The 14,080-nt window shown below is 41.9% G+C and overlaps 1 protein-coding gene across 2 annotated transcripts in view; it reads left to right on the forward strand.

Annotated features, from left to right (window-relative positions):
• Positions 1-14,080, forward strand: part of cblc (Cbl proto-oncogene C, E3 ubiquitin protein ligase) — a 36,123-nt gene that overhangs the window by 11,171 nt on the left and 10,872 nt on the right. The window contains exons 2-12 of one of the 2 annotated variants that reach the window (XM_083661183.1): positions 1,391-1,537; positions 2,208-2,364; positions 2,476-2,597; positions 4,066-4,203; positions 4,359-4,446; positions 4,927-5,058; positions 9,774-9,950; positions 10,842-11,072; positions 11,260-11,318; positions 11,574-11,620; positions 13,250-13,327. In XM_083661183.1, coding sequence (XP_083517309.1) covers positions 1,391-1,537; positions 2,208-2,364; positions 2,476-2,597; positions 4,066-4,203; positions 4,359-4,446; positions 4,927-5,058; positions 9,774-9,950; positions 10,842-11,072; positions 11,260-11,318; positions 11,574-11,620; positions 13,250-13,327 — 1,376 coding nt within the window. The remainder of the gene's footprint in view (positions 1-1,390; positions 1,538-2,207; positions 2,365-2,475; positions 2,598-4,065; positions 4,204-4,358; positions 4,447-4,926; positions 5,059-9,773; positions 9,951-10,841; positions 11,073-11,259; positions 11,319-11,573; positions 11,621-13,249; positions 13,328-14,080) is intronic. The other variant, XM_083661184.1, reaches the window with a different exon arrangement.

Raw genomic sequence — 14,080 nt, forward strand, 5'->3', positions numbered from 1 at the left:
GTGCGTGCGTGCGTGTATGTGTGTGTGTGTAAGAGAACACACTAGAATTCATGGAATGTGTAGCAGCATTTTGCAGCACATTATCAGATGTAGCTTAAAGGAACACTCCACCCATTTTCAACCAGCTTTGTATCATTAGAACATCAGTAGTATATCAGAAAACTGTAAACGGTTTTTATGTCTGTCATTTAATTTGACAGTTATTGAGTGTTAAAGTGTGGACCAGTGACATCACTGGTCCACACTAACTCAAATGAATAACTCATTAACTCAAATCAACTCTCAATAACTGTCAAACTAGATGAATGATGAATAGTTTGGCAGTTATTGAGAGTTGATTTGAGTTAATGAGTTATTAATTTGAGTTAGTGTGGACCAGTGATGTCACTGGTCCACACTTTAACACTCAATAACTGTCAAATTAAATGACAGACTTCAAAACCGTTTACAGTTTTCTGATATACTACTGATGTTCTAATGATACAAAGCTGGTTGAAAATGGGCAGAGTGTTCCTTTAATTGTCCCTATATGGTAAAACAAAATTGTTGTCGTTTTAGACCTGGTGCAGTGGTTTTTAAGAAAGCCTCATGGTTTCCCCTTCCCTTTTTGGAGGGGGGAGCGAATAGGCGGTAGAAATCGGGTGTATGTTCAGGTCCATAATTATATGCACAGAAATATGGATATTTTAGTAAGATATTGCCGTTTTTGCCATATAAATGTATAACGCCCCTTGAAGTGTAAACAACTAATGGAAAAAGCTACTTTAGATGTTACTTTAGATTAAGAGGCAGAGTCAAAGGTTTTACATAACTACGTTACAAAGGTCACTCAAAAATGCTCCTTATGTTTGTTTGGCACTCGAGGCTAAGTTGATGAGGAAAATACATTTTATTACTCTAGATGTTTTTAGAAATTAGAAATTAAAATTGTGAGTATTCAGGCTTATTGAATACACCACACAGTATTACAGTATATTTAGCACTTGGCAATTTAAATAAATGACTACCTTATTTTGTTGATCATCACATTGTTCATCATTTCAAAATATTTGATGAGAACAAAATTAGAAATCGGTAATCTCAATAAATTTGTGCTAATTCTATTATTGTCCTTCTGGCAAAACAGGTCAACATTTTTGAAACAATATTAAGAAGTACAGTATACTGTAAGATAAAGAACATCAGTTCAGCTTAGTTCATTTGTCTATTTTGACATCCAAGGTGGTTTCACAAATTTGTGTGTGAGAACTTAATGACATAAAGCGACTTTACTTTAATTCTGTGCATCAAATAGGTTTTGCATCACTTTTCTGATGGTAAATATTTATGATCCTCTGCATGTCCTGAGTCCCGACCATAACTGAATATCTGGCTTCCCTTTCAATCCCAGGAGGAACCTGACCAAACTGTCCCTGCTCCTCAGTCACATGCTCTGGGAGCTGAAGGCCATGTTTCCGGGGGGACAGTTTCACGGCGACACCTACAGGGTGACGATGATGGAGGCTGAGGAGTTCTGGAGGCATTCGTTCGGAAAAAAGTGAGAGTGTGTGGAGTGATGAAAGGAAAGGATGGGGAACTGATCTAGAACAAGACAACAACAAAATATAGCATGGCATTATTATTGAGCCTCTGATGTTGTTTCTATGTTCTGCTGTGATGTGATATATATATATATATATATATATATATATATATATATATATATATATATATATATATATATATATATATATATATATATATATATATTTATATATAGTATATAAATCCATGACGTTGTGATGTGTTCTGACAGGTGTATAGTATAAATATATATAAATATAAATATAAATATATAAATATAAATATATATATATATATATAAATATAGTATATAAATCCATGATGTTGTGATGTGTTCTGACAGGTGTATAGTATAAATATATATAAATATAAATATAAATATAAATATATAAATATAAATATATATATATATATATATATATAAATATAGTATATAAATCCATGATGTTGTGATGTGTTCTGACAGGTGTATAGTGATGTGATGTGATGTGATGTGGTGTGATGTGATGTGATGTGATGTGATGTGATGTGATGTGATGTGATGTGATGTGATGTGATGTGTTCTGACAGGTGTATAGTGATGTGATGTGATGTGATGTGATGTGATGTGATGTGATGTGATGTGATGTGATGTGTTCTGACAGGTGTATAGTGCCGTGGGCTACTTTTAGACAGAGGCTACGAAGCATCCATGCATTTGAAGAAGGGATGGAGTCCATGGCTCTGAAGTCAACGGTAGACCTCACGTGCAACGACCACATCTCAGTGTTTGAGTTTGATATCTTCACCAGACTGTTCCAGGTGCAGGAAGCTTTTCCATTGACAGGAATGAATCAATTGGTACAGCAAAAGAGACAAACACAAATTCGCATTCTGAATATCGTTTCCTCTCCTCTGCTCTCCTCTCTTTAGCCTTGGAGGTCTCTTATAAGGAACTGGAACCAGTTGGCAGTGACCCATCCAGGCTACATGGCCTTCCTCACCTATGACCAGGTTAAGGCTCGTCTGGAACATTACCTGCACAGACCTGGGAGGTAGGTTAAGGCGTGTCTGGAACACTGGAACACTATATTATCTTGAATAGGTAAAGGAGATATACGTTTGGTCAATCATAACTTTCTTTTATGCACATATTATTGAAAACATATACACATGAAACACTTCATAAAGAGTAGGAGACTGAACAAATGCATTTAGGCAGAAGTAACAGGTCTCTCATTTCTCTCTCTCTCTCTCTCTCTCTCTCTCTCTCTCTCTCTCTCTCTCTCTCTCTCTCAGTAAAACAACATACACATTTTAAATAAAACACTGAAAGAAATTCTGCAAAAGTATATGGTAACCCAAATAATATCTCCTGTGACCCCCCTGTGGGTCCTGACCCAGGCTTTGGGAAACACTGATCTACATCATGGTGGGGGCAACATGTTTACTATATAGACCATCTAACCCAGTGATACTCAACTTGCAGCCACATGTGGCCCGCGATGGAATTGCAAAAAAAAAAAAATAAAAAAAAAAATTGACAGTGCACCTGAACGCAACAATGATAATAATAAGTGTGAATAAGTGTCCAAATGTTCATGTTATTCTGGCCAATACTCCACTTCTGTTATAGCATTTCAGTCTGGAATATGGAATATCTTTCAATAATCTATTATTTAGCTGCTAAATTGTCAAATACCACCATCTGCTCGCTACCCAGGCACTTATGTATGTACTTAACCTAACTAACTTAACTAACTATCCGGTGTGCACAACATTGTCAGACTAAACTCCGGCTGACACCCCAAAAACCTACAATCCGCTACAGAAAAATGTATATTGTTTGTTTATTAACTGGCCCCTGGCCTCCTATCATTTCACAAAAGTGGCCCCCGGGCAAAGCAAGTTGAGTATCCCTGATCTAACCCATCAGAATATAAGCACCTTTCCAGCCTCCTGTCTGCTTTTCAAGACATTTTATACTTTAAATTTAAAGTCCTAAAGCCTATAAAACCTCATGGAAGCAAACTGCTGTATCGTATCCAAATGATGACGTTGTTTTAACTCTTGTGTGGTGCTATGTTTTTGTTATCCATCCAATGTTCGACATTATTGGGTTTTTAAGACAAACAATACATAACAATTGATGTAACAATAGGGTCAATCTCATTCTCTTCTTCCAACTTACTGTCAGAATTTACGGAGACATGATCCTCATAAAGCAAAGTCTTCATCTTCCAAAGTGAAGACGCTCCTTCCACACTAGATTCTTTGACACTGGCCCTCTGAGCAGAGATTGTTTTTGTCATACAGATCGATTGCACACACACAGATATTGTTGCTGGGGTAGAGTGTGAAAGAATTTAATGTTTAAAATGTTTCGAAATCTTTCTTTCTCTCTCTCTCTCTCTCTCTCTCTCTCTCTCTCACTCACTCTCTCTCTCTCTCTCTCTCTCTCTCTCACTCTCTCTCTCTCTCTCTCTCTCTCACTCTCTCTCTCTCTCTCTCTCACTCTCTCAGCTATATATTCCGTCTGAGCTGTACAAGGATGGGACAGTGGGCTATTGGCCATGTTACCACTGAAGGCGGCATCGTGCAGACCATCCCCCAAAATACACCTCTCTATCAGGCCCTCATTCAGGGCTTCAGGGAGGGGTGGTAAGGACAACACACACACACACACACACACACACACACACACACACACACACACACACACACACACACACACACACACTTCTCACACATTTTCTCAGTCTTTGTCTCTTTCCATTCCCCCTCTCTCTAAGTTGTTTTTTGTTTTCCACCTTCAGCTACCTGTACCCAGATGGCCGTGATGTGAACCCTGACCTGGCGAACCTTTGTGAACCGGCCCGGAAAGGCAGAGTCAAAGTCACAGAGGTAAGCAGCATACACACATACTGTAGCTGCCTTATTCGGAGAGTTTCAACATACTGACACTGATTTCTAGAGAATTCCTGAAAGAAGTTCAACTGCATAGTGGAGTTCTCTCACCTCATTGGCAGAATTTTTCTCTTTTTTTTTTTTTTTTTACAGTGATCAAGAAAATGGCAAATAAAACAAGTTGATTTGCATAGGAAACACAGGAAATTATTTTAGCCACAGCAAGACGTTTTCACCCAATAATAGACTGAATGAATTGGGTTGTTTTTTTTGCATTGTATTAATTTTACTGTACTACATCACCAGCAGCATTCCACACCTTAGTAGTCAGACAAAATTTACATCATATCTGAGAATGTTCTTTTATCATCTTCTGTTTTGCCTGCTCTCACTCACTCTCACTCTCTCTCTCTCACACACTCTCACTCTCTCTCTCTCTCTCTCTCTCTCTCTCTCTCTCTCTCTCTCTCTCTCCAGGAGCAGTATGAGCTGTACTGTGAGATCGGCAGCACCTTCCAGCTGTGTAAGATCTGTGCAGAGAGGGATAAGGACACCCGTATCCAGCCCTGCGGCCATCTCCTGTGTCAGCCCTGCCTCATAGGCTGGCAGGTATGTAACCGCGTTCACTCTCTTAGCCTATGGGCTGCATTCCAAACTGCATACCAAACGTCAGCTATCACATCACTAACCTGATAAACCAGTGGTTCCCAAAGTGGGAATTTTTCAATAAAATCACCAATATTGCAGACGATCGTTGCCACTGCTTTTAACCCATTCCCCGCCAGAGGTTCAGAGAATAAGTCAAACGGTCTAGGAGGAGATGTCAAAAATGTGTTTTCCAAACTTTTCCAAATATCTCAAAAAATTTCCAGACGGACCTTAAGGGTCCTTGAGGCAAATTTGTAGAGCAGGTTCACCTGAATATCTGGAAAAAAAAAGTTTGAAAATCAGACAAACGGCCTGGAAGTTATGGCCTTTAAGGTAAAACCTCTAATTATAGCGCCACCTTCAGGCCGATTCGAAAAATATTCCTTGAGCAGAAATTAGCACCCAATATCTGTCTTTGTGCCAAATTTCAGGTCTCTACTATTTACCAACTCACGGGAATTTGCGTCAAGGCAGATGAACCACGACAACAAGGACGTCAAGAATAAACCAGCACAAAAACAATAGGGTTTCAGCCCCTTCAGGGCTTGAACCCCTAAAAAAGCATACATACATCATTGACATTTAACATTGCAATGTGGTGCTACCAGCTGCTCAAGGCGCTTATGTATGTAATAGATAAAGTGCTTGGGATCTCACGCAAGGGGTCCACAAGACAACGGCCGCGCAAGCCAGCCATCACCCCCAACCTCAGTCACCTGTCACTCTCAACCTCGTCAAAGTGGGCCAGAAACGCTTCCCAGATAGTTGAGAACCTCCCATAGCGAGTTGGTCCTCAGGGACCTGAGTCTCTCCATCTGTATAACAGAAATCATGTCCATCAGCCATACCCCGAAAAGAGGGTGGAGAGGAGGACCTCCACTCCTTCAGAATGAGTCTCCTGGCAACAGTGGTCCCCCAGTGTCAGAGACTGTTGCACAGCTGTAGGGAAGTTCAAAGAGGACTCCGGGCAGCCGAAGATGCCGAGTTCCGCCTCCGGCTGTAGGGTCGTGTTGCAGCTAGCCCTAGAGTACCAATCAAATATTTTAGCCCATGAATCCCGTTAATGAAGGGCAGAACCAGAAGGCATGAAATGAAGTCATCTTCACGGCTCCTGACCCGAATAAATGCCTTTGATGGCGGATACTGGCGGTGTTACATTCAACTATGATCCCCGTAATGATTTAGTTTCCCCTTCTGGTATCGCGAATAATAAATAATAACGCAAAATGGCCATATCAGCCGATAATTTATCGGTCCGATAATTATTGCGCATCCCTACAACCATTATGGTCTTGTACAGGCGGCGCTTGGTGATGTCGAAAAATGATGAGAACGGGTACCCAGTGCGTTAAGAAGTGACGCCGAGGGTCGACGACAAAATGGCGGAATTTGCCACCCTGCAATGAGAACATTTTCAGGTGGTGTTTCTTTTTCTTTTGAAGGATGCAGAGCAACTGACATTTGACTGGGGACTTCCTGTGTGAACTCACATCCTCTTCAATCTTTGACTGCAGAGTTCAACTCACTGACATTCACACATGTATATCAATAAGAGACAAACCCTTTGAGAGAGAGAGAGAGAGAGACGTGCAAGACATGCAAATCAAGTTATATATGCTTTGTGGACATCCAACCACCGTGGAATACTTACAGTCAGCGCGTGTGCGGTCATGTGAATTTCCTCATCAACAAACACACACGTCACAGGTGGGTGACGAAAATAGCACATGCATCGCACGGGAAAGAAAGCAGTTTCAATTTGAAGCAACTAAGCTGCAATTACAAAGGCAACTAGACAAGTAGTCATATTTGAATATCCAATATAGCAGTATGTGTCAGCTTTAATAGAGTTCTGACCATCACCTCTGTGAGTTTTCAAAAGTCGCATTAACAAAGTCGCAAGAGGACAAATCATTTAGTTGACGACTGAATTGCAGAGTGTGCAATGTGTGGCGAGGCCCGGCAGAGATGCTCAAAAGTCATTTTTTGCAAGTCCAAGTCAAGTCTCAAGTCCCTATGGCGTGAGCGTTCTATCATCTGCTGCATGCCATCCGGTCTGCTTAGAACACTGCATAGCTAAAACTAAGAGATTCAAAGCATGTACTGTATTATCCTCACTCCTTATCTATTAGAATACAGTAGCAGGAATGATTAGAGATGACATTAGTAGACATGTCCTTCATGTTAATGCACCAAAAAAATAAAAAAAATAAAATAAATAAAAATAAAGATTGTTCACAAGTCCCAAACCTTCAAGTCCAAGTCAAGTCTCAAGTCTTTGAGGACGAGTCTCAAATCAAGTCTCAAGTCACTGTGTGGGTGAGACTTAAGTGCAACTCAAGTCCAAGTCTCAAGTCCAAGTCCCCATCTCTGGGCGAGGGGAACAGTCTCCAGAATCATGACAGCATGAGTCAAACATGGACACTGCATCTGTGGTGAGGCACACTGAGGCTCACCAACAGGGACAGATGGACATTTAATGATGTCACAGCAGTCCCATCTAAAACATAGCGCGGGCGTTACATGGCCATTTCAGAGGTTAACCAGATACTTTGTAAACACTGTAGAACTAACATACTAACATGGGGACACCCCGGCATTCCGAAATGTCGGCACTCCGAAATACCGGCATTCCGACAAAATTGTCGGAATGGAGATGTCTCGCCATTGCGAAAGAACCCTAACCCTAACCCTAACCTCTCCCACCCCCCATGCCTAAACCTAACCTCCTGCAGACCCTATTACCCTAACCTCTCCTACCCCCCACGCCTAAACCTAACCTCCCCCCCAGAACCTAACCCTAAACCTAACCTCTCCCACCCCTGTAGGCTAAATAACTCAAGATGCTATGTCGGAATGGCGGACCTAATATCTTTCGCAATGGCGAAACCTTTTTTGGAGATAAAAAGGGCCGCCTCTCCGAAAGCATAGAAGTCAATGATCGGAATGCCGACACTTTGGAATGGCGAGAGGACCCCTACTAACATAACCTAGTGCGAGGAGCACAAAAGCCTCGCCGGTGAGCATATGGCAAATGGCATAACGAGACATCTTCTACTTCAGGTTTATACTTAAGCAATATCACACGAGAGGGAGTGTGATATTGCTTTTATACAACAGTTCTATTAAACAAAGCTGATTAAAAAAATGACAAAAAGCGGAGAAAATATAGGATTTCTCTATTTATTCCTCCGCCAACAAAAATAGTCCCCTCAGCTTTCCGCTACCAGTTGCCGAAAATGTAGCCTAATTAACTGCAGGCTGCCTACTTTTTATCATACACATTGATTTGCACGTTTCCATTGATTGTACAGCCAGTGAAATAAGAGTCTGGTGACGGCATGTTAGTTAGTTATGTTAGGAAATAAATCCATCTTTGCGCTGTCAGTAGCGTAGGTGTTGCGCTTTGTGAATGACGTTCAGTGTAACGTGGTTGGTGTTTGTTTTGTTGATTAGAGCAGCTGTGAAGCGGAGTGATATAGCCTACCCTACACACAGTGAAGCGCCAGTGCGTTATCGTGAAATATCAGCACTGGTAGGATCCCTCTTGTCCAATCAAATTGCTCTGCCGGAATGCCAGCTCCTTTGGCAGAGCCGGTTAACGGGCCTTCATACGGGGATGAGTTTAACCAACTACTCACCCCTCCGGACTGACGAGGACTCTGATTCACTCGTTTACACTGGGTTTCATGAACACACAAGGATGAAGACGTCAACCTCCTTCCATCACCTCCAATCACCACAACTAAACATGAAACCTTCACGGGAAGTTCTGAAGTGTAGAGTGGGAGTGTAGATTTCCACCCGCATCATCCCTCGAATCAATTGAGACTTTCCTTTTCAGAGCCTGGTCCAATTCAAAGCCTGGTCCAATATCCCACACGACATACAGCTCTGGGGCCGGTGGCACCAACTGGTCTTAACTATGCCTGGTCGTAACTCCTACGTCGGTCTTAGTTAAGAGTGACCAGTCTTTAGAGTGGATTTACGCCTGTTGCACCAACAGGGCTTACGTCTGGTCTTAACTACGCCGGTCGTAGCGATGCGCGTCCATGTGAGAGCATGGAATGCCCACTGGAATGCGGCACGCGACCTGTTTAGAAGAGTGTGCTGACGTCAAATGACGCTCCGCTGATGGGTCATCGGCTGTAATAGTGTGGCTAATGTTAGCGGCTAACTGTTACTTGCCGTTACTTTACATGGCAGTAAAACGCCACTGAATGACCAAATTGATTTAACTTTTAACCATTTCGATTTCCACTTCCCATACGGACCCCAGCATTGGTTAGTTGTTTATAACGTGACTATATTTATAATGTTTATAACGTACTCCGGTTTCCAGTTTATAACTCGGGTCTGCACCCATGAGTGCACCTTACGCCTGCTCTGGACTAGGCGTAATATTTACGACCGGTCTTAGTGAGAAAAAGGCTTACGCCCTGTTGGTGCAACCGGCGTAGCTGTTAGGTCGTAAAGTTACGACCGACTTAGACCAGTCGTAAGACCAGTTGGTGCAACCGGCCCCAGGTCTTCTACGGCATTATTGCCAGATGAAATGAAGCCGTTCTAAAGGCAAAGGCTGACCCTACTCTTCGTTAGGTGCTTATTGATATTCATATTGTCTGGTGTTTCCATTATTTTGCCCATCCCCTCTATAATTGATCCATTTTTCACAGAAGTTGGATGGCCACACCTGCCCATACTGCCGCTGTGACATCAGAGGGACCGAATCCATCCTGGTCGAGCCGTACCTGCCGGGCAGCAGTCAGGAGGAGGAGGAGGACAACGAAGAGGAAGAGGAGGACCACGAGGACATCGAACTGGTGATGAAGAAGGTGGCTGCCATGAAGAAGGTGCGCGCACGCACGCGCACGTGTGTCTGTGAGAGATGAGAGATGAGATATACTTTATTGTCCCCGGAGGGAAATTTGTCTTGGGCATAAAAGTTTGCCGCAACCCGGCGTTACAAACAACGTCAAGGACAGAGACAAACAGGACATTAACATTAACAACTCCACAGCAGAGAGAACCTGTTCGGCATGAAATTGCACAAGCTCTATTGCACAAATAGCATAGCTCACAAACATTGCTGAGATTTTAGGAAAATAAAATAAAATGATGTGCAAGTAAAATAGTGAACCCCTCAAAGATCATTACAGCTGCTGGCATAGTTCCAGTTAGTGCTGTAGTATGAATCAATCAATGTTACCCCATTAAAGTAAAAATAATAACCAAAGGGGACAAGATCTGGCAGTACAGCGAACACAGTCAAATAGAAAAGGCAAATGAGAGAATAGAATTTTAAGAGAATAAAATCATATAATCAATCAAATCAATCAGTAAGAGAATAAAATATAAGAAATAAAATCAATAAAATCATATAATCAATAAAATCAATAGAAGCGCTAATGAAAATATAAGAAAATAAAATCAATCAAATCATATAATCAATCAAATCAATAGAATAGACTGTGTGCGCGCGCGTGTGTGTGTGTGTGTGTGTGTGTGTGTGTGTGTGTGTGTGTGTGTGTGTGTGTGTGTGTGTGTGTGTGAGTGTGCGTGTGCGTGTGTCTGCACAGCTCTGTATGTCTGCCTTTGTCTTTTTTCAGTCTACAAATAGCCTCAGCCTGTTCCTTCATTCTGTCCCCCTTCAATGAAAAATATTCTGCCTTCTCACTTCAACGACCACGTCCCCCCCCCCCCTCTCTCTCTCTCTCTCTCTCTCCTCTCTCTTCCTCCCACAGCTCACTATTAAGGAATACCAGGTCCCCGGCTGCCGCCCCAACCCTCCACCCCTGCCCCCTATCCCAGGCTGTCTGTCTGCCCACAGCCAATCCCAGCCATCTGTGTCTGCCCACAGCCAATCCCAGCCATCTGTGTCTGCCCACAGCCAATCCCAGCCATCTGTGTCTGCCCACAGCCAATCCCAGCCACCTGTGTCTGGCAAACCGGCCAAACACTCCCGCCCCCGCTCCGTAAGCTCTCACACCGACCGACCCACTCAACCTATAAACTGTATATAATTGTATCCAGTCCTCACATTTCATGCTGCTGCATGTAATGCTTGGTATTGATCAACACAGTATAGAGGAGATAGTAGAGTTGATTAGCTCATGCCTGCACAATCAATCTTTGTGATGTATTGTTTTCCCTATTTTGCAGGCCCACAGTGGAAATCATGTCCCTAGAAGACAACCACAACAGACCAGCAGCTTGAACAGGTGAGACATACTGTGTGTGTGCGTGTGTGCGTGCATTTTTATTCATTTATGTACAGAGAGAGTGACTTATAATGACTCGCAGCAGTTGAATAAAGTGACAAATTATATTATTATATAATATATCATAATTATATATTAATAATAGGTGCAAAGTGCAAAACTACGTTGATGTTGTGACCTGCTATTGCTTGGTTATTTAATTTTCTACTTGAGGTTGATTAGCAGCTTCTTCTGTGTTTTCTCCTGTCCATTCAGATGCCAGTGGCAGGAGCCAACCAGCAGCGATGAGGAGACATCTGGTGGTAAGAGGGTGCACTGCACTTTATTTATTTTTTTGCATTTATTTATACAGGGAAATCTCTTGAGAGCAAGCTCTCATTTTCAAGAGTGCCCTGATTACAGAAGAACACATACAAGAAGTTTCAGTTGCAGACAGACAAGATGGAGCAGCAATAAGAATGGGGTGGCTTTAGCTCAGGAGGTAGAGCGGGTCGGCCAATGACCCAAGGGTTGGCGGTTCGATCCCCGCTCCCTCCCAGCTGCTGTCGTTGTGTCCTTGGGCAAGACACCTAACCCTTCTTGCCTCGTATGACTGGTATGAATGTAAGACATGAATGGTATGATTGGTATGAATGTAGACATGAATGATGGTGGTTCGGAGGGGCCGTTGAGCGCCAATGTGTGGCTGCCACGCTTCTGAACCACCGGTACGAATGGTGTGAACGAATAATGATTCTGTGTAAGCGCTTTGAGCCTTGGAAAGGCGCTATATAAATCCAATCATTATTATAAAATAGTAAAACAAGAGCATTTCTCCTGTAGAGTACCCTCTGAGAGTTGTTTAAATGACTCGAGAGAGAGAGAGAGAGAGAGAGATTAGATGATCCAGTTTCAGATTGTTCTGGAGCATATTCCATTTACTGGGGGCATAGAAAGAAAATGCAGTTTTTCCTTGTTCAGTCCTTACACGTGGAACAAACAGACGGATGTGGGACTGTGAACGTGTTTGGTAATTTATGTTATTGAGAGAAATGAGTGAAGATAGATATGATGGGAGCTTCCCTGAGTAGTGCTTTATAAATGAAAGTCAGACAGTGTAGTTCTCTGTGTGTTGTCAGGGAGGGCCAGCCTACCTTCTCATACAAAGTACAGTGGTGCGTGAGAAAACCATCACCTGTTACAAAACGTAAGGCATTGTGATAAACAGCATCAAGTAGCTTCAGGATGGAAGATGAAGCATGCATATAAACAATGTCACCATAATCGAGAACAGACAGTATCAATGATTGAACAATAGCTTTCCTACAATGAAATGAAAACAAGCTTTATTCCTGTATAGGAACCCGATAATTCTCCTCAATTTCTTTGTGAGGTGGTCAATGTGTGATTGGAAGGAAAGTTTGGTGTCCAGCCAGATACCAAGATACTTATAAGACATTTCCGATTCAATATTTTCTCCTTGAAAAGTGCAAATGCTAAAATTGTTGATGACACTAAAGCCATGTTCAGACTAGGAGGCCAAATCTGATTTGTGAACTTTAATGACCTATTAATGATTCTATCCAGATTGGTTTTATGAGTCTGGACGCTCTAAGTCTGATTTGTGTCACTTGTCCCAAACCACATATGGAGGTCTGGACACACAGATCCGACTTGAACACTTGCCCAAATCAGATTTGTGGCAGTGCGGACACACTCGCAAATCAGATTTGGGAAACCAATCAAGATAAATGATGATTAATGACTTTAGCAGCAAATCGGATTTGCCTGTAATGTGAACATGGCCTAAGTGTTCTAGAAAACAGCATCCCTTTGGTTTTCGGATTCAGGACTAATTTGAGGTCAGTCAGGGACATGAGTCTCAATAGACTCATGTGAATTGAGAAGTTGTTCTTGTATCCCTCTTATGTTCTTGGTTTTGTTTCTTGCAGGTGGAGCAGCATGGCCCGGACACAAAAGGGGGCGTAAAGAGAGGGAGGGAAAGAGAGCCGAACTCCGGAGAGACAAAGGTGACCAGAGAAAGATGGAGAGAACGGTTTCATCTTGACCGAGGAGGAGGAGGACATAATTAACAAAACATTATATAGGCCGTGTTGGGACCCATGAAAAAGTGCTTAGAAAATGAGTTTCGTTCCCATGTCATGGGCACTACTCATTCAATGCATTTTTTCATAGACAATACCCTTCTGGACTTTGGGTTAAAAGTTCTACTCATAATATCCTGCAGTATTTTGTCACAAGCCAGAAATGTATAAACAGTTTATAACCAAAAAACGAAAATCTTGTGCTGCTGTTTTTGCTTGTAAAATGTGTTTTTGGCAACACAAAATCTTTCTCAAATGTCATAAATGCTAAAATGCATATACTTAACATCTGAAACAAGTATTGGTGCCTTTAGTTTACTCATATGTGAATTTAGATCATGAAATGTAGCATATTTGTTAAAGAATATGCTTCAACTTAAGTGTTTGCCACACAGTACAATGAAACCTCCACAGTAAATTGTGCCAAAAGCTTATGTTTCATACATAAAAAATGTCTCAACCTACTGTGTAATGAAAGGTAGAAAAGAAAATCAGGGCACCTTGGACCAAAATGGCAGAAAATCTATCAAAATGTTACCACGCCCCCTAAATTGGAATAATGCAAAAAATGGACAAGACTAAAAATTAAAGTACTAGAGGTCAGAATTATTACAACATATGGTATGAAACATTTATTCAAGTACCACAAAGTGTCACAGCATCTGTCATTTGTACACC

Source organism: Poromitra crassiceps (genome assembly GCF_964638095.1).
Source record: "Poromitra crassiceps genome assembly, chromosome: 26".
Taxonomy (NCBI): Eukaryota; Metazoa; Chordata; class Actinopteri; order Beryciformes; family Melamphaidae; genus Poromitra; species Poromitra crassiceps.